The following is a 24,508-nucleotide window of genomic DNA, read 5'->3' as shown; positions in this document are numbered from 1 at the left end:
GTGTAGGCAATGGGGCCATAGAGAACACTCTCACTCCCCTGTAGAAAGGAGGAAGCTCACCCAATAACAGGATGTTTCTAAGTTTCTCTATCATGCAGCCATATATATTAGGGACTCCCAGTGAAGGCCGGACAGACAGAACTGGTCTTTGAAACAGCCTGTCAAAAGTACTCTCTCTCACAACGTTCCCAGCATCATGTCTTTTGACAGCAAGATAGAAGAGACTAAGACAGTCTTGGACCAACTATTTTTTTCTATCCTGTATTGCATTTTCCCAAGTCACTGGGAGAACCAAAGAATCTGGTCAAATAGAACCCAGCTTGATATGGAACTCAGATTGTTTTTCCTTTCTCCATTACAGGTTGGCTCATGGAAGACAGGACTGTGTATGTATTCAGAAATCATTTTCAGAAGACATGCTTTAATTAAGAATGATATAAATATTCGTTCTTTTATGTGGTTCACCACTATGATCTGTGCCTTATGCTAGGAAGGAGGATTGAGGATATAGCCCCTGGATTCAGCAGTTTTCCCTTTATTTTCTTTTGATTTTGTGGATGAGTGCATGTCTATATATAGGTCTTTTTTTCTCAAAGAAATTAATTTTTTTTAATTTTGTTTTTCTGAGGGAGGGTCTTGCTCTTACTCAGGTCGACCTGTAATTCACTATGTCATCTCAGGGTGACCTCACACTCACAGCGATCCTCCTATCTCTGAGTACTGGGATTAAAGGCATGTGCCACCATGCCTGACTCGAGGACATTAATTTTTATTCCAATTACCCAGCCTAATTTTCAATGGCAGTTTCTGAAGAAAAAAATTATTCACAACACAGACTCTACATACATGTCTAGTTCCAACCTCATCAAAGACATATTTGGTAGATTTATATCCCTGTGTACCCCTCCACCGATGAATAAACCAAGACACAGTGGTAATTGTCCAGGCTCAGCAAATTAGGGGTGCAAAAGCCACAAGATAATCGCAAATATGTGGTCTAATATTGCTTTTAAAGGTACACCTCTATTCCCCCAGGTCAGTAGGCCCTGTGTAAGAGGTCTGGACTACCAGTGTTGTTTATATAGCTGAATTGGTAGAGAGTTTCTTTTGCATGCAGGAATGCTATTGTTCAATTCCAAAATTAATATGCTGAAAAAAAATACTCTAATTGTTCTATGCATGCCAGGGATACTGCAGTTAACAAAGATACCAAACACTATTTTATGAATGCCACAATGGTCATGAGAGAGGCTGGGCATGGTGTAATACTTATTTTATACCAGCACACAGGGATGGAGTCAGAGTTAGGAGGATCAATATGAGTTGAGGCCAGCCTGTGATTTCAAAGTGAATTCCAAGGCAACATGAGCCAAAGCAAGAACCTATTTCAAAAAAAAAAAAAAAAAAAAAAGGAAAAAAAAAAAGAAAGAAAGAAAACCACAAAGGATAAACAAGCTGAGATAGGGCTGGAGAGATGGCTTAGCGGTTAAGCGCTTGCCTGTGAAGCCTAAGGACCCCGGTTCGAGGCGGGGTTACCCAGGTTCCACGTTAGCCAGATGCACAAGGGGGCGCACGTGTCTGGAGTTTGTTTGCAGAGGCTGGAAGCCCTGGTGCACCCATTCTCTCTCTCTCCCTCTATCTGTCTTTCTCTCTGTGTCTGTCACTCTCAAATAAATAATTAATTAATTAAAAAAAAGAAAACAAGCTGAGATAGCATTCACCTGCAGACATGTACAGGAAAATGATACCAAGTCCCAGAACATTCCTGTCAAATCATAGTTTCTGAAAATGAGAGACAACCCCCCCCCATGAAAATGTGTGGGTGTTTAACACAATTGATCCTTATTAGGCATGTGTCATTGTGGCTAGAACTTTGGAAGTATGTTAGCCAATTGTCCAACATGATTAGGAGCCCAAAGAGCAACAGAGCTTAGACATAGTGTCCACTCAGAATGCCAGTCAACAATTGTTAGCCAGGGTCAATCATTCTGTTGGTAGCACACTTATGCAGTAAGCTGGACTCTGCTCAAAAAGTACTTTTCCCAGACTGATAATGTGCATGTTGGCAGTGCAATGGAAGCATACAGAGCCAACCCACTGTGTTTATTGATATCAACAGCACTGAAAAATGTGACTGGATGTCATTTTTTCAGAGTGCTTCATCATTAGGGTGTATGTGTGCATGCAGGCTTTGCAATGTAGGACTTTGGTAAGAGGAGTAAGAATTAAGTTTAAATGAAGACAGCATGTATGAATCCCTGGATTCAAATCTCAGTACTTACCATAAGCAGACCTGGTTGACTAATCCTCCAATCCTACACCTCAGGAGAAAAAGGCAATAGGATCAAAAATTCAAGGTTATCACCAGCTACATTGTTACAGTATTACATTTGCTACAACTGGTAAACACAAATTGATACTTGCCAGCCTGGCTCAGCACTTTATATAGCTTCACTCCTTGGGATGGATATTTGGGAGATTTGTGTATTCACATGATCACTTTTCAGTATCACTATAATGGTCCTTTTTATGGCAAGCTCAATAGATTGCCTATTTTTAAATAAGAAAGTATTGGCAGAGAGAGATAGAGAGATAGAGATAGATAGAGAGAGAGAGAGAGAGAGAGAGAGAGAGAGACACGTAGGGAGGAAGAGAGGAGGGAATTGGTGTCCCACAGGCTGAGCCACTCCATTGAACTCTCGATGCATCTGCCCCCTCTGTGCATACATGACCTTGTGCCCTTGTGTCACTAGTTTATGTGGGACTGGGAGAGTTGAATATGAGTCCTTAAGCTTCACATGCAAGTGCCTTACCTGCTATACCATCCATCCATCTAGCTGTCAGTCCTTTTGAAACCATACACACTCACTATACTTCAATAACTAATCTTTACCAAGTTGCTCAGAAGCCTTGGATACCTCTTATATTCTTTTTCGTTTTTATAATGTCATTCAGTGGAAATCAGAGTTCACCTTTTCCATGATACTCTATTTTACTAACCCATATATATTTAAGATTCTGCCTTTCTCATTAATGAGTGCACATGAACGGAAAGGTGTCCAACTATTAACCTCTGCAAGGAAATCATGTTTGATTCCAGTTTGGGTGACTACAGTTAACACTAGTATTGCTGTTAGCTTCTTCTTGCTGGCCTGGGGATAGGGGACACACCTGACAAAAAGCAGATCATGGGAGGAGGGTGTTTGTTTCAAGTTTACAGTTTTGCGGGGAAGTTTCACTGTGGCAGGGAAAATATCACACAGCAGACACTGGGCATCACATCCTGTCATATCAGCTGGAAGAGAGCAGAAAGGATGATCTATCTCTGAACACCAATTAAGCTGTAGTAGTAAATCCTCATGATCCACTCCGCAGTTTCACACTTCATCCACCATCACTTCATGGGCCAAAGACTCCAACAGCTGAGCATGGAATATGAGGAGTCTTCATAAACACAGGAGGCTCTGGGGACATTTTACATTCCAACTCACATTTGGAGTTTGCTTTTCTAGGAATTTGTTTGTTTGTTTGTTTGTGTATATTTGTTTTTCAAGGTAGGGTATGACTCTATCTGAGGCTGACCTGGAATTCACTATGTACTCTCTGGGTGACCTTAAATTCATTGTGATCCTCTTACCTGTACCTCACAAGTGCTGAAAATAAAGGCATGCACCCCTTTGCAATGCACAGTTTAGTTTTATACACTTGTAATATCAGCATTGTTTTGTTGCATTGCACACAGAATTCTAAATTGTTACTTTCTTCAGGTCAACATATGTGCGGAGCTTTTTCCACTCGCCATATTTCTAACTATGTCGTTCCACTGTGTACTACAATTGGTAAGTATTTTGGAGATTTCAATTTCATCTCTTTTCAATTTATAATTAAGTTGCATATAGGTCTGATACTATAAGTTCATGTGGTACAATTGTACAGGTCCACTTGTGTGAGAATTTTTTGTTTTTGTATATCTTTGAGATAACTCTGAAAACTTCAAGACATACACAGTCATGGGGAGAGATCTGTCAGTCAGATCCCCTAATTATAGTTCCCCTGGAAAGCATCTGTGCATGGGACATCAAGATTTGAATTTTCTCCATATTGGGACAGCTACTGTCTAATCCAACTCTTGAACTAGAGAATGAAAGACAGTACAGGAGAGGTTAAGATACTATCAAGCATCTTGATCGTGAATAATCCTTTCTTCAGCATATAAGTATTGATTATTTTCCAGGATCCCCAAATGCATATGATTTTTTGTGGATGGGAGAATTGTTTGCAGTATTTATGTTTTCATGTTCACAGATGTCACCCACCTAACATGTCATATTTGCTGTGCACATAAGATGGCATCAAAATCTCATGAGTTCACCTTCTGAGTTCTGGGATTAGAATCACATGCCACCCCACTCTGCTCAGCTTGATTATTGCATATAAGTTACAGTGACTATAGCATCAAGTCCAAGTCTTCTATGAGTGATTACTTCATGCACTTTTCCCATCCTTCTTCTAGTTAGGAAGTTGGTACTTCAACAGCTCACACTTTCTATCCAGTGCCATACCCACATGTATACATATAGAACAGCCATGACTGATTCATAAACACTAGACACTAACAAAGTAACAATTGTTATGTTTCCTTCTAGATGATATGCCAGGCAAAATGGTGGAAGAATCAGAAAATACTGTGAGAGCACTTTAAAACAATTACATAGATATGTAAATCCATTGTCAGTCAATGTGCTTTATTCTTAGCAATATGTTCTGGGTGGGTGCACTTGACTGGTAATCTCCTGTCAACTGATTCATTACTCTCTTCTGCAGTTAATGATGTCATATCTATGATAAATGAACAGTACAGGATTTACCTCACAAATGATATTCCTTCTTGTTCTAGGAATTGTGTATCTGAGGGTTGGGGAAATGACTAAGTGGTTAAAGGAACTTGCTTTTAAAGTTGGCCAGCCCAGCTTTGATGCCCCAGTACCAACATAAGACCAGATTCACAAAGTGGTGCATACATCTGCACCTTGTTTGCAGACACAAAACGTCCTGGTACTCCTGGAGCAGCTATACTTACTCACTCAGTCTCTTTGAAATAAATTTTTAAAAGAAATTTACAGAAAAGAATTTTAGTTTGAATGGAAGTAGAAAAGAAGTTGTGAAAGATACTGAATGTGAAAGCCACTAGCCTTTTGGAACAGTGTCCTATGTGAAAGCTTTGTAGCTATGTTACCATTGTTTAAATGTACTGTTTCTCTGTCTGTTGTCCTACATTATCAAAATAAACCTGACCTATATAAAGTGTATGGCATACCTTGAACAAACCATATTTTTTTCTATCATTGCAGGATACCACCAGATCAGAACCTGGTATGTATTCTGAATCAAGTCATTTGTTATGGAAGTATCTTACTGTTTCAGTCTTGAGATGCCTGGATCTGAGTTCCTGCTAGGAATGAAGGTTGAGGGTGTAGTGTTGAGGTGAAAAGGTTCTGCCATGATATATATATTGAATGCCTATGGAACACTGAGGTTGATCCTGTATGAGGACAGTTGCCTTTTAATGTGTAGGATGGAATAGATTCTCCACTGTCCTTATTGACTTTCTTCTGGGAGTTTTAATGTAGATCAATGGAATTTCATTAATTCCACATGTATCAAGTGTGAAGGTGGGCTAGGGAAATGGCCTCAAAGTTAAGGCATTTGCGTGCAAAGCCTAAGGAGCCAGAGTCAATTCCCTAGAAGTCACATGAGCCAGATGCACAAGGAGGCACATGTGTTTAATTTTCATTTGCAGTCTCTTTAGGCCATGGCATGCCTCTTTTCTTTTCTTTCTTCCCATGTCTCCTACTCTCTCAAATAAATAAATAAATAAATAAATTAATTAATTAATTAATAAAATATTTAAAAAACAGTGAAGATAGCTATCAGATGATCCTTCTCAGATCCAATGTGGATGACCCAGTATCAGTTAGCTTGGGCCCTCTGCTCAGGAGAATGAGGGCATGTGAAATGTACCAGGAAAGACAAGGAAATATGTATGGAGGCTTTTGTGCTATCCTTTTTCAAAGGCATGATTGTAAGCAGTGCTGTGTACACATTAGATGTGCCTTGCTTCTGACTTAACAATGACCTTTCCTTGAGGACCTATTGCTACCTGTTTCTACCACTGCCAAAATTACAAGCCTTTTGTAGTTCTCTTAAAGAACTGTGTCCATGAAGTGTAGTATTAGGTTTTAATCAGTGACCTACTAATAAGAAATGTAATGGAAAAAAGTCCCACATAGCCCTGACATGAACCTGGGGATAAGGGCTTAAAGTGTGAGCCAAAAAAGAGACAGATCTTCTCTCTCTTCCTACAATGACCTGTAGCATTAATTAGTGTAATTATTAAAAATTAAATATAATTGAATAATATTATAATTAATTATAACATTATACATTAATGTTCCTCTCTCCATCATTGATCCTGGTCAGAAGGGTATGCTCAAGTACCTAAACTGTATTTTTTTTTTTTTTTGGTGCAAGCTGTGTTTATTATAGTCTAGGACTTATAAAAAGAAGAGATTGGAAAATATTTCAAATTATAACACACAATTTAAACAGCAAACATTGGCAAACACAGCATGCTTGTGGCTACAAGAGAAGGATACATCATGTTGTATGGCTGGAACTGTTTGGGGAAAAACTTTCGAGTTAAATGTAAGAACCCATGGCTAGAAGCACAAACTGGTGCTGGTGGTGTCTGCCCATAACTTAAACAAACTATCCCAAGGAACACTGGCTTCCTCTGCAGAATGTGTCAGTCCTTCTCCAGAACACAAAGGGGCCTGTGAGAACTGGGAACATGAACGGACACTATGAGGAGAGGAGGAAAGATAGATATACACTAGGAATCACTGAAACCCATTTTACCATCTTGAAAGATAAAGACAGCCAGGTGTGGTGGCACATGCCTTTAATGCCAGCACTTGAGAGGCTGAGGTAGGATAACTGCTATGAATTTGAGGCCAGCCTGGGCTACAGAGTGAGTTCAGGTCTGCCTGAGCTACAGAGAGACCAAGACCCAAAAATAAAGGATAAAAGCAAACACAAGGAAGGAAGCAGCATTTCAAGGGATGAAAACTATACTGTTCCAATCAGCCAAATCAGGCCTACCTTAGTTTCTGAAACTGCAGATCTCAGGGCATGGCTAGGGGGCTTATTGATAAAAAGTTAAATTAGAAGCTATTTGCAGGGTTTCTTATTCCAAAACTGAAGGAAGCTTGCTGTTCTTCGGTGGGTTACAAAAGAGGAAGCTGGAATCACAATGGGCTACTATATACATGTGGGGCCTCCTGGCATTCACTATTCTCCATAGAGCTATGGTGGCATGTAGGCCCAACTTCTGAGGACACAGGGACTATATTTACACATCCTGTATAGAAGCAATGGTCCAGAGCGAAGATGTTGGTGAAGGGATGACTCCAGAGGTGACAGCCCTGTGGTAGAGCCTTGCCTAGCATGTGAAATCCCAGCTTCAATTTCCAGCACCACAAAAAAATCAAACAAAAAAGCAACCTGCCCTCAGCTCAGTAGCGGTTTGTCCTGTCCAACTTAAGGGTGCTCAATCTCCTTATGATCTTCGGCTTGAGGGGTTTATTAAAAAATTCAGGTGGGGACTAGAGAGATTGCTCAGTGGTTAAAGGTGCTTGTTTGCAAAGTCTGACAGCCTGGGTTTGATTCTTCAGTACCCATGTAAACCCAGATGCACTAAGCAGTGACAGGAGCCCATTCTCTTTCTGCTTACAAATAAAATAAAAAGAAATTCAGTTGGGATAACATGGTCTTATCAGCACTGCAGAATTGGGTTTATTTGAAAAGAAAAAAAAAAAGTGTAAAAGGAGACAAGCATGGTGATGTATACCTGACGTCCCAATACTTAGGGACACTGGGCAGGAGGGCTATATAAGCCTGAGGCCAAGCTGGACTACATAATGAGACCTGTCTCAAAGAAAAAAAAAAAAAAAGCAATATATAAAATGAAAGAAAGGCAGGAAGAAACAAGCAAAGAAAATTCCTAGCCAGGCATGGTGACACACTCGCAATCCCAGTATTTGGGAGACAGAGGCAAAAGGATCAAGGATCCTCATCCTGGAATACTCAGGCTACATGAGACTCTGTCTCAAAAAAACAACTTAAAAGAATAGAATAAAGCCCTCTTAGCACCTGCCAGGATAAGTCTCACTCACTGTCCTACAATACAGGGAACTCCCCCATACAGCCATGGCCTGGTTTTCAAAAGACAATAGACACAATCATGCTTTTAATAATGCCTCAACCCAGAGGTCAGACCAGGAGGCCACAGGACTGCACCGCTTGCACGGTTAGCCTTCTACCCTCTTCCAGATCCTTATACGTCAGTCAGGCCTTGAAGAGAACGAGGAAATCCCCACCAGGCCCAAGTCCAGGTAGAAGAAGCTTCGCCGCTCCCCAGGCACAATCATCTCTGCAGAGGAATAATATTGCAGCCCAACAGTCCTTTTCCTGCCCAGCGTGTTGGAACAAGCCTAAGCTGGTGTTTTCCCCCACTAAGGATCACCGTCACATTCAGGGGCTTCCCCTAGCTGTGCTGCACCACACTGCCAATGTTCTGAAGTGACTGGAAGTTTTGGGTGTTCACAGAGCCAAACTCCACAATCTCATCATCCACTTGCAGACCCGCTAGACTGGCTGGAGATCCAGGACTGACACTGTTCACTTTGGCAAAGGCCTGGGGAGCGGTGCTGTTCTCTGTTGAACCCAGCCTTTGACTCATGGCCCCTCTGTGGGCCTCAGCCATGTCCCGAGCCTGTTTCTCCTTGTCTCGAGCATGCAATTGGTGCAAGGCCTCCTCCACTTGCTTCATCACTGCCTTGTGATCATTCTGTAGGCAGATGATGTTGTGCCTTGCTGTCCGGACCTGGTAGAGATCCACGTCCACCTGGGGATAGCCCTCACCGTCCACCAGAGGTTCATTCATCCTAACTCCTTTTTGGCTCTCCAGCACATCGTATTAGGCCTTGATCTGCGCCTCGATCTCCTCCTTGCGGCGCATCAGCGCCTCGATGTTGCAGACAGCGGCCGCTTGGGCCTCCGAGGAGCCTCGGCCCTCGCCAGAGGCGTCCTTATCCGACATCCCTAAACTGTATTTTTGAGGGGATCATTTGGACCTGTGTGTTTTCATGGTGTCTGATGCCACTCCCTGAACCATTTTATTTTTAATACCCTTGAACCATTGTTTATGAGAATGTGAGGATAATTCCTTTAAGAATTTGTATTAGATTTCACTTAGCATGCATTATGACCCAGATGGCTTAATGGTTTTAAAATATCATGTATCTGGATTTCAAATGGATGACCATAAATGATAGGACATTAGTCCTCTTTCAAGATTATGTCCTGGTTTTACATTAGCAGACCATGAAGGGCCCAGGGAATCATTTCTTTGTGGCATCTTTGCTGTTGCAGCCACTAAATCTGGTCTTCAAATCACAGTAATATACACAGTATGATCTGAGTAAAACATGAGGCTCTCACCTATGGTTAACAGTTATTCTATTGTCTTCCTAGTTGGCGATGGTACTGTTTATGATCAGTCACACACCAATAATGATGATGAAGACAGTGAGGCCAATGACAAGGTAAGGTAACCTTGCCATACCTAAAATAGACATGTTACTTTCTTCATTTCCTATTTTAGTTGAACTTCACTGTAAGTACATGACACTAAGCATTATAGATATTTACAAGTATATTCTGTTTTCTAAAATGGTTGAAGAATAGCCCATTCCAAATTGTGTAAAAGGTCATTTATCAATTGACAGCCTCAGGAAACATGTACACTGGGTCTCTACTGGGTTGAATGCATTGTCATTGCTTGTGTTCAATGATTTATAATGCATTATCTACAGAGCCTTACAGATACATTCCTAGGAAAACATCATGGCTTTTCAATGATGTACCTAAGCATTGTTTGTAAAGCTTTGACTTTGGTAATGTTTCTAGTATGTCAGCAACATTAGGAAGAGAAACAATATCATTATCAACAACTCCCATGACATAGTTATTATAATGCCTTTGCTTCTCTAATTGCAGGTGGCTGCTGTTGAAAGTGAAAACTGTAAGTAACCTAGAATTCCTTGAAGAAGAAAAACTGTAAATATTAAGATATGTGTTGTATCTTTATTATGTATTCTTTAGAGAGAAACTGGAATTCTGTGTTGCTGGAGTTGAAAGGGTAGAGGGTAGTTTGAAAAAGATGGTGATTGTTTAGGTAAGAACTTAGAGTCAAGTTTTCTTCATTTCTTGCATGCAGTTGCACTCATTTTTCACTTATGTGGCCCTGCATGCATGAATAGTGTATGGATCTTGCCCTAATTTGAATATATGTGGTGTATTATGTTGCTCAAAAGATATTTCATACTCACAAAGTGCCCTCAGCCTTTCTAAAAAATTTTCATTGCAAACAAATCCTTTACTTGAGTTACACAAATTAAGTCATTCAGACCTCCAAACATTTAGACCTACAGTTGACTTGTTTCCAAACCAAACTGCAGAGCAAAATGCACCAAGTTTGCTGTCAAATTGTGTATGGACAGTTGAAATCATGTTGCATGACAATATGCCAGTGCAGTTCCCTTGACTCCATCATTGAGACATGAGTCACCAGGGAAGAATGATTCCAATTCCTCTACAGTCCCAAAGAACTCAAATTTACACACGAGACCCATCCATAGAAACTTGCCTCAGTTTTTACATAGAGTGAAGAAGCATTTGGAACATATATCCACAGACGTTGGCATAGTCACTATATGAAAAGCTCACATATGCCCTGATGTTTTATGTCATTTTGCAAGTGTTTGTAGATGGAATCAGTTGAAAGGACACTATGATCCAACACCATAAGGCCTGTGGTTGTGTCTTACAATCTCCTCTCAAACATGAAAATTAGAGAAATATTTCAATACACTTGATAATTTCACCCTGATCCAAGTAGGGTGGGGGAAGCCCTAATTGTGCTTATTAAAGATGTTACACAACTGGCAAATTTAAAGGCATTGATCAGAGAATTACTGAGTTCAGGGCCAGCCTGAAAATACATAATGAATTCCAGGTTATCCTGTGCTAGAATGTGTCCCACCCCCACAAAGGACATTTACTGGATCTTATTAAAGCATAATGATGCCAATATTTCTCACCCTTAAATCATTTATTATTGTATGACAAAGGATTAATAAATACATATCATTACAGTTTGTGACAAGTGTTAAATTCTTTTCCCTAGTTTAATGTGTATCTTATCCATGACAAAACCTTATGCAGTGGAAGATGAATACAGAACATTTATCATGAATATCAGCAGCTTAAAATATGACTAACAGATGTGAAGATACTAGTGTCATTCCACTGGGTTTCATGATGGTCAGAAGAAGTGATAGAACACTGACATTTAATGCTAACATGTTTAAAAGCGTTAATCCCATTGGAGAATGGCTGTTTCACATTATATGTTGGGCTATTACCTAGAAAGTAAAAAATACTGTTCTCAATTCTAAGGCTCCTCATGGTTGGTATTTTTCTGTCAGAGGACAACAGTGGTTATTCATCAGGAACATCCATGAGTTCTTGCATTATAACTAAGCCCTTGACATTTTACCATACCAAGTAAGAAGCCATCATTCAGTAATAAGTGCACCATCAGTTGAGAGTTATTTTGTATCCTTCTAGCTGATCCAAAGGACGATGAAATTACTCCATCCACAACTGACTATACACCGACCCATTATGTCCAGGTAATACAGCTTTTTCTTTTGCAAAGCTACAAAGTATACATTCATAATTCCTATAATTTTGGTGGGTATCATATATGAACAGTGAGGTTTGTAATATACACTATAGTTATTAGAGTTTTGCCTAGGAATGGGGTGATAGAAATTTACCAACTCACCCTTGAATTGAAGAGTCTTTGCAAATGCTAGTGGAGCTTGCACACTGCATATTCTGTTATCTTCCTTTGTCTGGAGCATTTCTATTTAGATTAAAATTTGACTTATTTTTACTCAAATGTGGACAGGCTTATTATGTAGATTCAAAAACAGCATATATGTTTTGTCTACGTACCATTTTCTGAAACTTCTATGGTTTGAATAGAGTTAAGGGTATTCCCTGAGGTCAGTGCAGTAGAAGATTCTTATGTCCAGTATGTGGTATTGATAATACCTTTCAGTCATGAGACTCAGTGTAGACAGTGGGAACATACAGATACCTCACCCTCCCTTTGGAACTGAGGAAGCTCACCCAAGAACAAGATGTTTCTATTTGTCTCTATAATGTAGCTACGTATCTTACGAACTCTCAGTGAAGATTGAACAGACAAATTGCTGCTGGGAAACAGCATAAGTTTCAAAGTACTCTTTTTCACAAAGTACCCCACATCACATACCTTTGGGCTTCAAGACAGAAGAGACTAATACAGTCTGGGACTGGATGTTCTTTTCTATACTGAATCCCATTTTCCCATGTCACTGGGAGATCTAAAGAATCTGAGCAAAGAGAACACAGCTTGATCTGGAAGTCTGATTGTTTCTTCCTCTCTGCATTACAGGTTGGATCAAGAACCCGGAGATTGTGTATGTATTCTGAAATCACGTTCTGAAGACATATTTTAAATAAGAATGGTGTAAATGTTGGTTCTTTTAGCTGGTTCACCACTGTGATCTGTGCCTTCTGTTGGGAAGGCCTATTGAGAGTACAGTCCCTGGATTCAGCAGATTTTGTGAGTGCCTGTGTATCTATATGTAGGTTTTTTTTTTCTTCCCCTAAGGACATGAATTTTTATCCCAATTACTCAACCTAATTTTCAAAGGCAATTTGTCAAGAAAGAAAGAAATTCACTAGATCAACCTACATTAATTCCTTCCAACCTCATCAAATACATTTATGGCAGTTTTATTTCCCGGTGTACCCTTCAACAGTTTGATAAACCAATACACAGAGATAAGTGACCAGGCTCAACACTGTGGGTTACAAAAGCCACAAAAGATTTCCAAACACATGTTCCAATATTGATCTTAAAGTACATCTCTGTTTATCCCACCAGAAGTTTAGTAGGCACTGTGTAAGAGTTCTAGCCCATAAGAGTTGGTTATATTGCACATTTGGTAGAGAACTGATTTTCTATGTAGGGAGATTATGTTTCACTTCCCAATAGTATAGAAAAAAAATTGTAGTAGTTTTATGCATACCAGGGATATTCCAGTTTACAAAGATCCCAAACACTATCATGATTCCCTCAGTGGTCATGAGAGAAGCTAGGTATGGTGACACACATATTTATTCCCGGCAACCAGAGGTTGGTTGGGGCTGAGGTTAGAGGATCACCATGAGTTCAAGGCCAGCCTGAGACTGTGTAGCAAATTCCAGGTCAACATCATCTACAGTGAGACTCTATCTCCAAAAAACTGAATGGGGAAAAAAAAAAATGGTGAGATAGCATTCACCTGCAGACATTCCCAATTGAGTGATATAATATCCCAGATTCTTCTGGTAGATAATGGCTTCTGAAAATGGGAGACAGTCCACATGAAAAGGAGGTATGTGTCATAGTGAATTATTAGCCCAGCTCAACTTATTACATTGCTTCATTCCTTGCAATGTATATGTCTGAGATTTATACATTCACATGATTATTTTTTAGGATCACAATATCAGTCCTTTTTTGAGGCAAGCCAAACATGCTGCATTTTTTTATGTGAAAGTAAGAGAAACAGAGAAAGATAAGGAGAAAGAGAATTGGCACTGCAGGGGCTCCAGCCACTGCAATGGAAATCCAGATGTGTCTGCCCCTGTGCCCGTGTATGAACTTGTGCATTTGTTTCACTGTACATCTGGCTTTCATGAGACCTGGAGAGTCTAATGAGTTCTTAGACAACATAGGCAAGTGCATTAACAGCTACGCCAACCCCCTAGCCCATTAGTCCTTTTTAAAGCATAACAACCACTATGTTTCTATAACCAATCTTTACCCCGTTGCTCAGAAGCCCTGGAAAGACCTTATATACTTTTGTCTTTTTCATAATGTCAGTCAGTGGGAACCAAAGTTCATCTTTTCCTTGCTAGTCTGTTTTACCTATCCATATATATATATATATATATATATATATATATATATATATATATATATATATATTTAAGATTCTGTCTTTCTCATTAATAAGTGCATATGAATTGAAAGTTGTTCAACTATTTACCACAGCAAGGAAATCATGTTTGATTTCAGTTAGGGTGACCAAAGTTAACACTGGTATTGCTGTTAGCTTCTTCTTGTTGGCATGGAGAGGGGGGACTCACTTGACAAAAATAAGCTCATGGGAGGAGGGTGCTTGTTTCAAGCTTACAGTTTTGAGGGAAAGTATCATCATGGTAGGGAAAGCATCACACAACAGACACTGGGCATCACATGCTGTCACATCAGCTGGAAGAGAGCAGAAAGAATGACCTAGCTCTGATCACTAAGCGGCTGGAATAGTAAATCTCAAAGTCCAGCTCCTAGTTTCACAGTTCCTCCCCCAAGTCTACAACCTCTCAGAGACTCCACCAACTGAGCATGGAAGATGAGGCTTAATCACAGACATATGAGGATCTGGCAGGCATGTTACATTCAATTCCACAGTTGGTGTCTGCATAACAAGGAATGGTTTCTGTGGACAAAACCCTTCACCTCAACTGGACAAATATGTACATCACTGACATTGCATTCCATAGGTCAAATATTTTTGGGTTTAGAAATATTTGTTATGTTCCTTCACTGACATTGTTGGGACCTGGCACTTTCTTTTTAGAAATATCATTCATTTTGCTCAAATAGATGGGCTTAGGCAAATTTTCCCCTGTGTGAGCCTTGTAGGAATAAGTCCTTCAAGTATGTCCATCTCATCTAGGTCAAATTATGGCTATAGCCAGGCATTGTGGTGCATGTCTTTAATCTTAGCACTTGAGAGGCAGAGGTAGGAGGATCTCCATGAATTCAAACCCACCATGAGAATACATAGTTAATCCCAGGTCAGCCTGGGCCAGAGTGAGACCCTACCTCAAAAAAACAAAACATAATATGGTTATAAAACTCTTTAAACTATGCCTTTTTATGCCCTCCATAGGCATGATGTCAGCTCTGATGGCCAGTGTGTCTGCATGCTTGAGGTTTCTTGAGCATAGGGGTATCAAGGCTCTGTAGTGTGCTGGCCTTATGTTCCTTGTGACAGTGGGAAAATACATGTGTCTTCCTTCAGTGGCATTTGGAAGTGGGGATAAGTGCCTGATTTTATTTTATTAATTATGTTTATTTTCTAATTATACACACACACACACACACACACACACGTATATGTACATTTATATTTGGTTTTCTAGGTAGGTTCCCACCCTAGCCGAGGCCAACCTGGAATTCATTCGGTAGTCTCAGGGTGGCCTTGAACTCGGTATTCCTCCTACCTCTTCTTTCTGAATGCTGGGATTAATGGTATGCACCAATGCACTGCCTCAAAACTAGTATTTTTTAATTCTTTATGTTTGAATTATTCTATACTTTAATATTCCCTTATTAAATCCTTAAACTGCAACTATTGTACAATTTTAATGCATTTTTCAGTTCTATACACTTCTATATCAGCAATGCTTTTATTGCATTCACTTAATTCTCAATTCTTATTTCCTTCAGGTCAATATATTCGCAGAGTTATTTCATCTCTCAACTTTTGTGACTGTCTCCTTAGACAGTGTATTTCAGTTGGTAAGTGTTTTGGAGGTTTCATCTTCATCTCTTGTCAATTTGTAATTACGACACATATTGGACTGATACTATAAGTTCATGTGGCGGTATTGTACTGGTCCACTTGTATAAGAATGTACTTGTTGTATCGTTTTGAGGTAGTTCTGAAAAATTCGAGACATAGACAGTAATAGGGAGACATCTGTCAGTCAGATCCAGTAATGATAGTTCTTCTGGAAATCAGCTCTGAAGGGAGTACATAACAGTTCTCCTGTGCACGTGTCTTCAAGGTTTGTATTTTTCCACGACGAGGCTGCTACTGTTTAGTCCAACTCTCGAACTAGTGTGTGGAGGATGGTGCAGGAGATGGTAAGATACCACCAAGCATCATCCAACATTCTTCCTGCAGTATGTAAGAATTGGTTACTTTCCAGGATCCCCAAATATCTATGATGTGTTGTGGAGGGGAGACTTTTTGGCAGTCTTTGTTTTCATGTTCACAGATGTCACTGCATTAACCATATTGCTTGAATACCCTTAGATCACAATCTTTGTGACAATATTCTAAAGAGTTTCTGATTAGATGTCACACAATATGACTTATAATTCACATTGTTTCATGGCTTTAGAATATTACCCATTGGGGCTCAAAACTGATCATTATGAGTGTAGGACATTTACACTATTTTCTGTTGTCTTTCCTTGCCAATAGCTGAATGCCAAGGAATAAGTTTCTCATTTCTTTGCTGCTTCTGGTTTAGTGTGTGAGTTCAATGACAAGGTTGCTGGATTAACTACTCAATGGAAGCTCTACTGCACAACCATAAACCTCCAATTGTATTACAAGTAAAATGTGAGCCACTGCATCAATGACTAACAGTTACTCTGTTGTGTTCTTAGATGTAGCAGACAGCTCTACAGAAGTGCAATACACAGACAAGGAAACCCCAACAGAAGTAAGTGAGAAGGTAAAGTGACATTTTCTTGCCTGAAATAACAAGGTTGCTTAACTTCTTGTTTTTGGTTGAGGTTGACATAAAAATATGCCACTTAGCATTATGGGTACTCCAAGATAGCAGATCAAATTTTGTGGAATAAGGGAATAATCCATGCTAAGTGTTCTCTTATGCAAAAGGACATTTGGAAATGGCAGCATCAGGTTGCACACTGTACAGTAGCCCTCTTATTTGGAATCTGTGTCTTCTCCTATGATGAGGTATTTTGAATTCATGACATAAAGAGAGTTAGAGATATGTTTTCCATGCAGAGATCATGGGTCCCCGATGCTGTATCTTACCCTTGTTTTGTAAAGCTTTCACTTTTTCACTGCTTCTTGGATGTCTTCTATATAAGGAAGGGAAGTGATACCATGTGCCCACAAGTCTCATGACTTGATTCTTACAATGTCTTTAATTGTATAATTGCAGATAGATGCTGATGAAAATTCAAATGGTAAGTATTATAGAATTGTTTTGAAAAGGAAAAGTAGATGTTTGGAATGCTTACTGAATTCTCTTTGAAAAGAGGCTGTATTTTTCACTTTGGGGATGTTGAAAGGACTGAGAATTTTGGAGAGAAAAACAAAAGAAGTTCTGTTCAAGTACCAGTGTCTGGAAGCAGTTGCACACATGCTAGGATTGCTTGGGCTTGTGTACTTGACGAATGCTGGGCCTTGTGTGCTAATATGGCTTTTGATTTTGAATACATGTGTGGTTATGTCTGAGGTTTTTCTTTCCTCAGAAGATATTTGAAATTTTAAACACAATTGCCCTCAACAAGTTCCTTGAACAAATCTATGGCAAACAAACTTGAAATGAAATCAACATAAATTATTTACCCAGTCTTCAGTATGTTTATGACTGAAATTGGTGTGATATCAACCTGATACAGGACCTGAACTCTCATCTTTGTATGTGGACAAGTGGAAACATGACCCCAGATGTGTGGAAGTATCTGCTCCTCTCTGATTCCCAATTATACTTATGCCTTGTCAGGGAGACACTAGCCTGAGAGCTGAGTCTATAGAGCCTGTAAATTCCTGAGTACTCCAGGCTCTACTTCATAGACCCTATCTATCCATAGAGTTCCTCAGTTGTCACCTAAACTATACAAGCAACCAAAAGGTGTTCCACAGACTTTGGCATAGTCCTTCATGTGATGAGCACAAATATTGCCTGCTTAAGCTTTGTGCATACGTTTGAGGTGAAAGCAATCAGTAGAACCACATGAGTTACCTCTGAAAAAGTCTTAGGACATGTCTTAGAAACTGGCCATAGACATAAAATTTATTCAATATCTTTTGTATTTGACAATTTAACCTTAATATAAAAAAAGTCTATTAAAGACCTCAGAGGAGGCATAAACAAGAACTGAAAGATTGTGGTCTGCCTGGTTGCCATATTGGTTCAGATTCTCTTATGCTTCTGGGTAAAGAGCATCAGGACCCAAGCCATGCCAATCCCCAGATGAACAAGGCTATGGAGACTACTGTCTAGTGTGGTCTCTGTAGCCACTTACTCAACAGAAACACAGGGCATGGGAAATGAAGAATTGAAGGAAAGTTGTGATAATCTTTGTTAGGATTTTTAACACTTCTGTAACTTTTTGTATATTCATGAACTAAGGGTCATCAGTTAGTACAATGAAGTTTCCTAATATCAGTTCCAGGACCCTGAAAAAAGTTTATTTAAAGTGTCATGGGAATTATATAGAATGGTGCATTATAATAGTAACATAGGCAGATGTGATAGTTTTGGTCCATGTAAAGACCACATAACATTTTCATTGACTTCCAAATGGGAAGAAGTAGTGACCATAGTGTCACCACATCATAGTTTGTAGTTAAGGCCTTGGGTAGATTGACCATCTCATACCACCACTTTGTGGACTCTAAGCATAAATACAAAACCATATTTCCACAGTTAAGGCTTGATCTTCTGTCCATACTTCTTCCACAAAGGAAGACAGTATAATACAGGATGAAAGAAATGACTACATTCTTCTGGCAAAGAGTCTAATGTAGTTAGTCATCACCTAGAAAGTCTAAAGGGAGGGGCAATGCTGAGTATATAGGATGCCCCAGGGAAGCATTCCTTCTCACCTGTTACTTTATCTGCACCCTGCTTTCATTAGTAAGTACTGGTTACTGTTTTGTGTAGCCTTTTTTGTAAGCTAAATAAATGATCTAGAGATGATAGTTTAGACAGTTGGTAAGTCGGCATGAATATATGTCACATAAACTCAAATCTGTAAAGATTTAGCCATTTTCCATTGCCGAGAAATAAGTGGGAAAACTCCATTTGCTATCGGCAAAGATTTGAATGTTTCATCTTAGGATAATTTAAATTGTAATTTTTTTTCCTGTGCCAATTTTTGTGAATCAAGTCTCTTAGCATCATGCGGCATACACAGAAGGCTCTGTGAACTAGACCCCTGAGATTTAAGGAAGATAACACAAAGATCTGTTTCACAGATTGTGACAAAATATCTACTGACAATCCTGATCTTAGTGAAACAAAACAATGTGCCCACAGTTCATAAAGACAACATGACCTTGGAAATGGTAGTGTAGGATTGTTGAATAGTTGGACATTAACTTGAGACTTCTATATTTGAGGATTATGTAGCAAAACTCTTGGAATATATATAATTCAGTTGCTAGCAAGGAAACCATTTCATCATCAAAACTAGCATTTAATCAACTACATACCCTGTGCAAAATGGCAGCCTAGGCCAGCATTCCGGATCCAAGTATATTGAAATGGCCTTGGAAATGTCATGAGGACCTTACCAATTTAGATGGGTAAAAACGTGAAGGAAGAAAGACTAGAGTCTTCCATTGAATGTCAGTGTGCAGTTTATGTCATCACAGTCTCATTATTTGTTTTACTTGTGAGACAGAGATTTCTGTAGCCCAGGGATTCATGAAATTCACTATGATTTACCTCAAACACTTCTGACACCACTCTCTGAGTGCTGATATCATAGACATTTGTCACCCAGTTCAGTTCACTGTGAAGATAGTGTATAATTTACAGTGCTTGTAAATGTAAGGCCAAGGTTTTTATAGGTCATTCGTTCCTGCTCCTTTCCCATACTTTTCTAGCCTGGAGGAGAGCCAGCCAGCAGCTTAGTTCACAATTGCTAATCCTCCACCTTCTTGTACCTTTGTCCACATATCTAAAGCTCCTAATGTGATTTATAACCATCAATTACCAGCATACTGACAGTTGCTGTTTCATCCTAGGCATGTCATCAGCACAGTCACCAAAGGAACCACAGCACGAGGTAAAGCACAGTTCTTCACCTTCTATAGAAATACAGCTCTGTGTTTCCATCAATGTGAATAATTCTTGCATAGACATTTGTTACTTGGAGGTGTGGAGGTGAATTGAACTCTCCTACAAACCAACTCATGGCTAAGACAATTAATGTCACCACGTCCTGCTCAGTGAATGGTAGAACGATTTCCCCCAGGAATGATTTTCTTTCTCATAGGAAGGATTTTGCACTGTCTGTATAAATGTTCTTGAGAAGTACAGTGTGCATGATAAGCATTTTGCTTTGTAGTGGTGTGTTTTGTGAGTTTCTAGCTGCGTGGCCATTGACTCAACCCACTGTTCCCCTACTTGTTTGCCTAAGTGATCTAAGGAAATCCAAACCAATGTAAGTAAGTGAGTGTTATGTCTTTATCGTCACCTTGTTTCTTTTGCTATACTTGCAGGACTCTACCAATGCGAAGCCTGGTATGTATTCTAAATGAGTCATGTGTTTAGGAACTATCCTACTGTTTCAATGCCAAGATCCCTGACCTGTATCCCTGATAGCAATGAGGGTTTGGTGTAGGATTTCATTGAGATGAAATGATTCTTCCATGAAGTCTGTAAAGACAATCAATGTAAAACTGAGGGTGATGCTCAATAAGTCAGTATTCCCTCAGGTAGGGTCGGAAAGCTTAGTGATCCACTCTTTCTACTGCCTTTCTTATCGAGGTTAGTAATGTGGATCAATGGAATTTCATAAGTGGTGGGATTGTCAAATGTGAAGATGGATTAAATGATCATGTTCCTAATCAGATCCAATGGGAGAGAGTCCTAGAAGTGGTCAGATTATGCCTTCTGCTCAGGTGACAGAGAGTCTCTAAAAGGTATCAGTGAGCACATGGAAATATGTGCAGAGGCCTAATGCTTTTACCTTTTCAGAGACATCATTGAGACAGTGGTGTCTTCAAGCTGAGGATGCCCCTGTATAAGCTACTATTTAAAGATTTTTTTCCAAAAGACCTAATCTTCCTGCTCCTGCCATTGGCAAACCTCCAAGCCTATCTTATTTGCTCTCAGATTTTGCCCATGACATGTTGTGTTGAGTTTTGTGCCTTGACCTCTGATACAGGGAATGTGGTGGGTCACAGCTCTCACATAGCATGACGTAAACCTGGAGATAAGGTCTTCTTGGGTCAGCCTATGGAGAAGCAATGTGTCATGCATTGACTTATGTTCCACCTCTCTGACTATATCCTGCAAACTCTTCTCATGACTACCTCTTACCCAGAGGTTTCTCCACCATGTTTCTCCTATTTCCTGAGTGACCTGGTACCTTTGGATACTGTGCCTGGCCAACCACAAAGACTTTAGGATTCCTTCAACTCCTTCTTGTTCCTGATCATGGATGCTAGGTGGATATACCCAAAGAACCTGGCCTAACGTTCTTACATAGAGTTCCCCAGACACAGTTCTCCTGAATGGGCCTTTGTTTTATCACCATTTTCTCTCTTGCTGTCCCTTTCCTCCCACTATATAAGGTATAGACCCACCTTCCTCTCTCACAAAACTAGACACACAGAAATTGAATTGGAAACAACACAAGATCAACAACAACAAAAACCCAGAGCATTCCAGGTTTTAGGAAAAACATGTCTAAAAAGACAATTGAGTCTTAAAACCTTATTGGATTTAGTTCTTTTACTCAGAGAACAGAGGTGAAAGGCTGCTGATGACCCACTGAAGCAAGCAGGAGAACTGAACAGGTGGGAAGGCCTCCATGCCACAGCATCACCCAGAAGAGTTGTCTCTAGGATGGGACAAGTCCCAGAAAAAGAACCAAAATATGGCAGAAAATTTTCTAAGACCTTAGGGACAGCTAGAGTGAAAGGGTAGAGTCCCTTACCTGGATGCCCAACATAATTCCTCCAGGGAGCATTCAGTATTGTGATGTAAAATTGAATAAAATTCTTCCCTAACTTGACCCTTTCAGCCCTCTGTCCCCAATGACAGCTTCACTGGAAGAACCAATGAACCAGCAACACATACATTAGAGCACAGCAGTGGTGCTGAAAGCTGATCATTCATACATTCCCCAGAAGTAATTACATGTCCTGGGAACATAGAACATGTATGGAAAGGTTGATTAGACCCAAAGATCTTATTTATTGAGGTGTTATAGATTTTGCTGATGGATTATATTTATTGTAGTCAATTCATACACTTGTCATATAAGTGTCAGAAGAAAGGAGTTTATTAACCTCTTTGGTATGGACCAAATCACTTGAGTGTGCTCTTTTTCTAGGTCACAAGGACTCACCACCTCATGTGGTTGGGGACCTTGGCTTCGCCCCCCAAAAATGACAAAGTTTCAAAGCTGGTGACTCCATCTTCACTGGGATTAAATCTTATCCTTGATGGCCAGCTCACATAGATGAAGTTCCTGGTGAAGATTAAAGCCACCTAAACCAACCCCCCAAACATACTATGGTTATTTTAGGACTAAAGGATGAATATCTTTACTCAGAAAATAAGAAAGATTATGGTAAACCAAATAAATGAAGAAGATTTAGTGAAGATTTTTCTGATAGATAACAACCTAAAAAGCAAACTTATAAGACAACAGGCACCAATTTAACAGATACATTGATTATTTGAAGCTTTCATGGAAGAAAAAACCATAATGTTTAAAGGAAGCTACATATTGTGAGATCCAACAATGAAAATGTGACTACAGAATAGTAAGCCCAAACATCTGAAGAAGAAGGAAGAAAAAGGGAGAAAAAATGGAAAAGATGGAAAGGAAGACAACCTCTGGACCCCACCAGATACGAAAGACAAACCAAGTTCACTGCAACAAGAGAACAACCATGCTGGGTATCCACCCCAGCAGGCCGACCACGCAGGGTTCACACCCTTTCAGGAAGATCTCACAGGCACCCACCATAGAAGGAAGACCACATGGGACATTTTCCCCAAGAGGAAGAGCACACAATGCTCCCACCACAAGTGGAAGGCCTTGTGGGCACCCACGTCAGGAGTAAGAACTTGTGGGGCACCTACAGAAGAAGAAGGCCACATCAGAGACACCACCACAGGTGAAAGACCATGCAAGAACCCCAATCCCTGGGGGAAGACCTCACAAAAATGCCCACCCTAAGAAGACTGTGTAGAAGCCCCCACTCCAGAAAGAAAAACTCACAGTAATTCCCACCATACGAAGACCATACAAGAACCCCCACCCAGGAGAAAGACCTCAAAGTAATGCCCAACCTAAGAATGAGACCATGGAGGAACCCCACCTCAGGAGGAAAACCTCACAGTAAATCCCAGCCTAAGAAGACCATGCAAGTGTCCCCACCACAAGACTAAGACCTTACAGTGATGCCCACCCTAAGAATAAGACCGTGCAGGAGACTCCACCCCAGGATGAAGGCCTCACAGTAATGCCCACCCTACAAAGACCATGCAAGAATCTCCACCCCAGGAGAAAGACCTCAAAGTAATGCCCAACCTAAGAGGACCAAGCAAGAACCTCCACCCTAGGAGGAAGACCTCATAGTAATGTCCACCCCAGGAGGAAGTCCTCAAAGTAATGCCCACCCTATGAAGACCATACAAGAACCTCCACCCCAGGAGGAAGACCTCAAAGCAATGCCCACCTTAAGAAGACCATGCAAGAACCTCCACCCTAGGAGGAAGACCTCATAGTAATGTCCACCCCAGGAGGAAGACCTCAAAGTAATGCCCACCCTAAGAAGACCATACAAGAACCTCCACCCCAGGAGGAAGACCTGAAAGTATCAAAGTAATGCCCACCTTAAGAAGACCATGCAAGAACCTCCACCCCAGGAGGAAGACCTCATAGTAATGTCCACCTCAGGAGGAAGACCTGAAAGTAATGCCCACCCTAAGAAGACCATACAAGAACCTCCACCCCAGGAGGAAACCCTCAAAGTAATGCCCACTCTAAGAAGACCATACAAGAACCTCCACCCTAGGAGGAAGACCTCATAGTAATGTCCACCCCAGGAGGAAGACCTCAAAGTAATGCCCACCCTTAGAAGACCAGACAAGAACCTCCACCCTAGAAGGAAGACCTCAAAGTAATGCCCACCTTAAGAAGGCCATGCAAGAACCTTCATCCTAGAAGGAAGACCTTATAGTAATGTCCACCCCAGGAGGAAGACCTCAAAGTAATGCCCACCTTATGAAGACCATACAAGAACCTCCACCCCAGGAGGAAGTCCTCATAGCAATGTCTACACCAGGAGGAAAACCTCAAAGTAATGCCCACCCTAAGAAGACCATGCAAGAACCTCCACCCCAGTAGGAAGACCTCATTGTAATGCTTACCCCAGGAGAAAGACCTCAAAGTAATGCCCACCCCAAGAAAATCATGCAAGAAACTCCACCGAAGGAAGAAGAACTCAAAGTAATGCCCACCTGGAGAAGATCA

General features: G+C 40.3%; 1 protein-coding gene and 1 pseudogene across 1 annotated transcript in view; one reads left to right on the top strand and one right to left on the bottom strand.

Annotated features, from left to right (window-relative positions):
- The window catches only part of LOC123459452, a 56,795-nt gene extending 33,388 nt beyond the window's left edge, over positions 1 to 23,407 (top strand). The window contains exons 14-27 of the mRNA XM_045146073.1: positions 362 to 386; positions 3,768 to 3,839; positions 4,647 to 4,687; positions 5,352 to 5,373; positions 9,595 to 9,665; positions 10,120 to 10,144; positions 11,752 to 11,816; positions 12,629 to 12,653; positions 15,740 to 15,811; positions 16,691 to 16,758; positions 17,218 to 17,242; positions 20,037 to 20,077; positions 20,514 to 20,535; positions 22,355 to 23,407. Of these exons, the coding sequence (XP_045002008.1) occupies positions 362 to 386; positions 3,768 to 3,839; positions 4,647 to 4,687; positions 5,352 to 5,373; positions 9,595 to 9,665; positions 10,120 to 10,144; positions 11,752 to 11,816; positions 12,629 to 12,653; positions 15,740 to 15,811; positions 16,691 to 16,758; positions 17,218 to 17,242; positions 20,037 to 20,077; positions 20,514 to 20,535; positions 22,355 to 22,413 (633 nt within the window). The 3' untranslated portion in view covers positions 22,414 to 23,407. The remainder of the gene's footprint in view (positions 1 to 361; positions 387 to 3,767; positions 3,840 to 4,646; positions 4,688 to 5,351; positions 5,374 to 9,594; positions 9,666 to 10,119; positions 10,145 to 11,751; positions 11,817 to 12,628; positions 12,654 to 15,739; positions 15,812 to 16,690; positions 16,759 to 17,217; positions 17,243 to 20,036; positions 20,078 to 20,513; positions 20,536 to 22,354) is intronic.
- On the bottom strand, positions 8,486 to 9,160 carry LOC123459286 (annotated as a pseudogene).
- Positions 23,408 to 24,508: the final 1,101 nt, after the last annotated feature.

The sequence above is a fragment of the Jaculus jaculus genome, chromosome 3, assembly GCF_020740685.1.
Source record: "Jaculus jaculus isolate mJacJac1 chromosome 3, mJacJac1.mat.Y.cur, whole genome shotgun sequence".
NCBI lineage: Eukaryota > Metazoa > Chordata > Mammalia > Rodentia > Dipodidae > Jaculus > Jaculus jaculus.
Note: the sequence above shows the minus strand (reverse complement) of the source record. Positions and strands in the feature narration are given on the sequence as shown.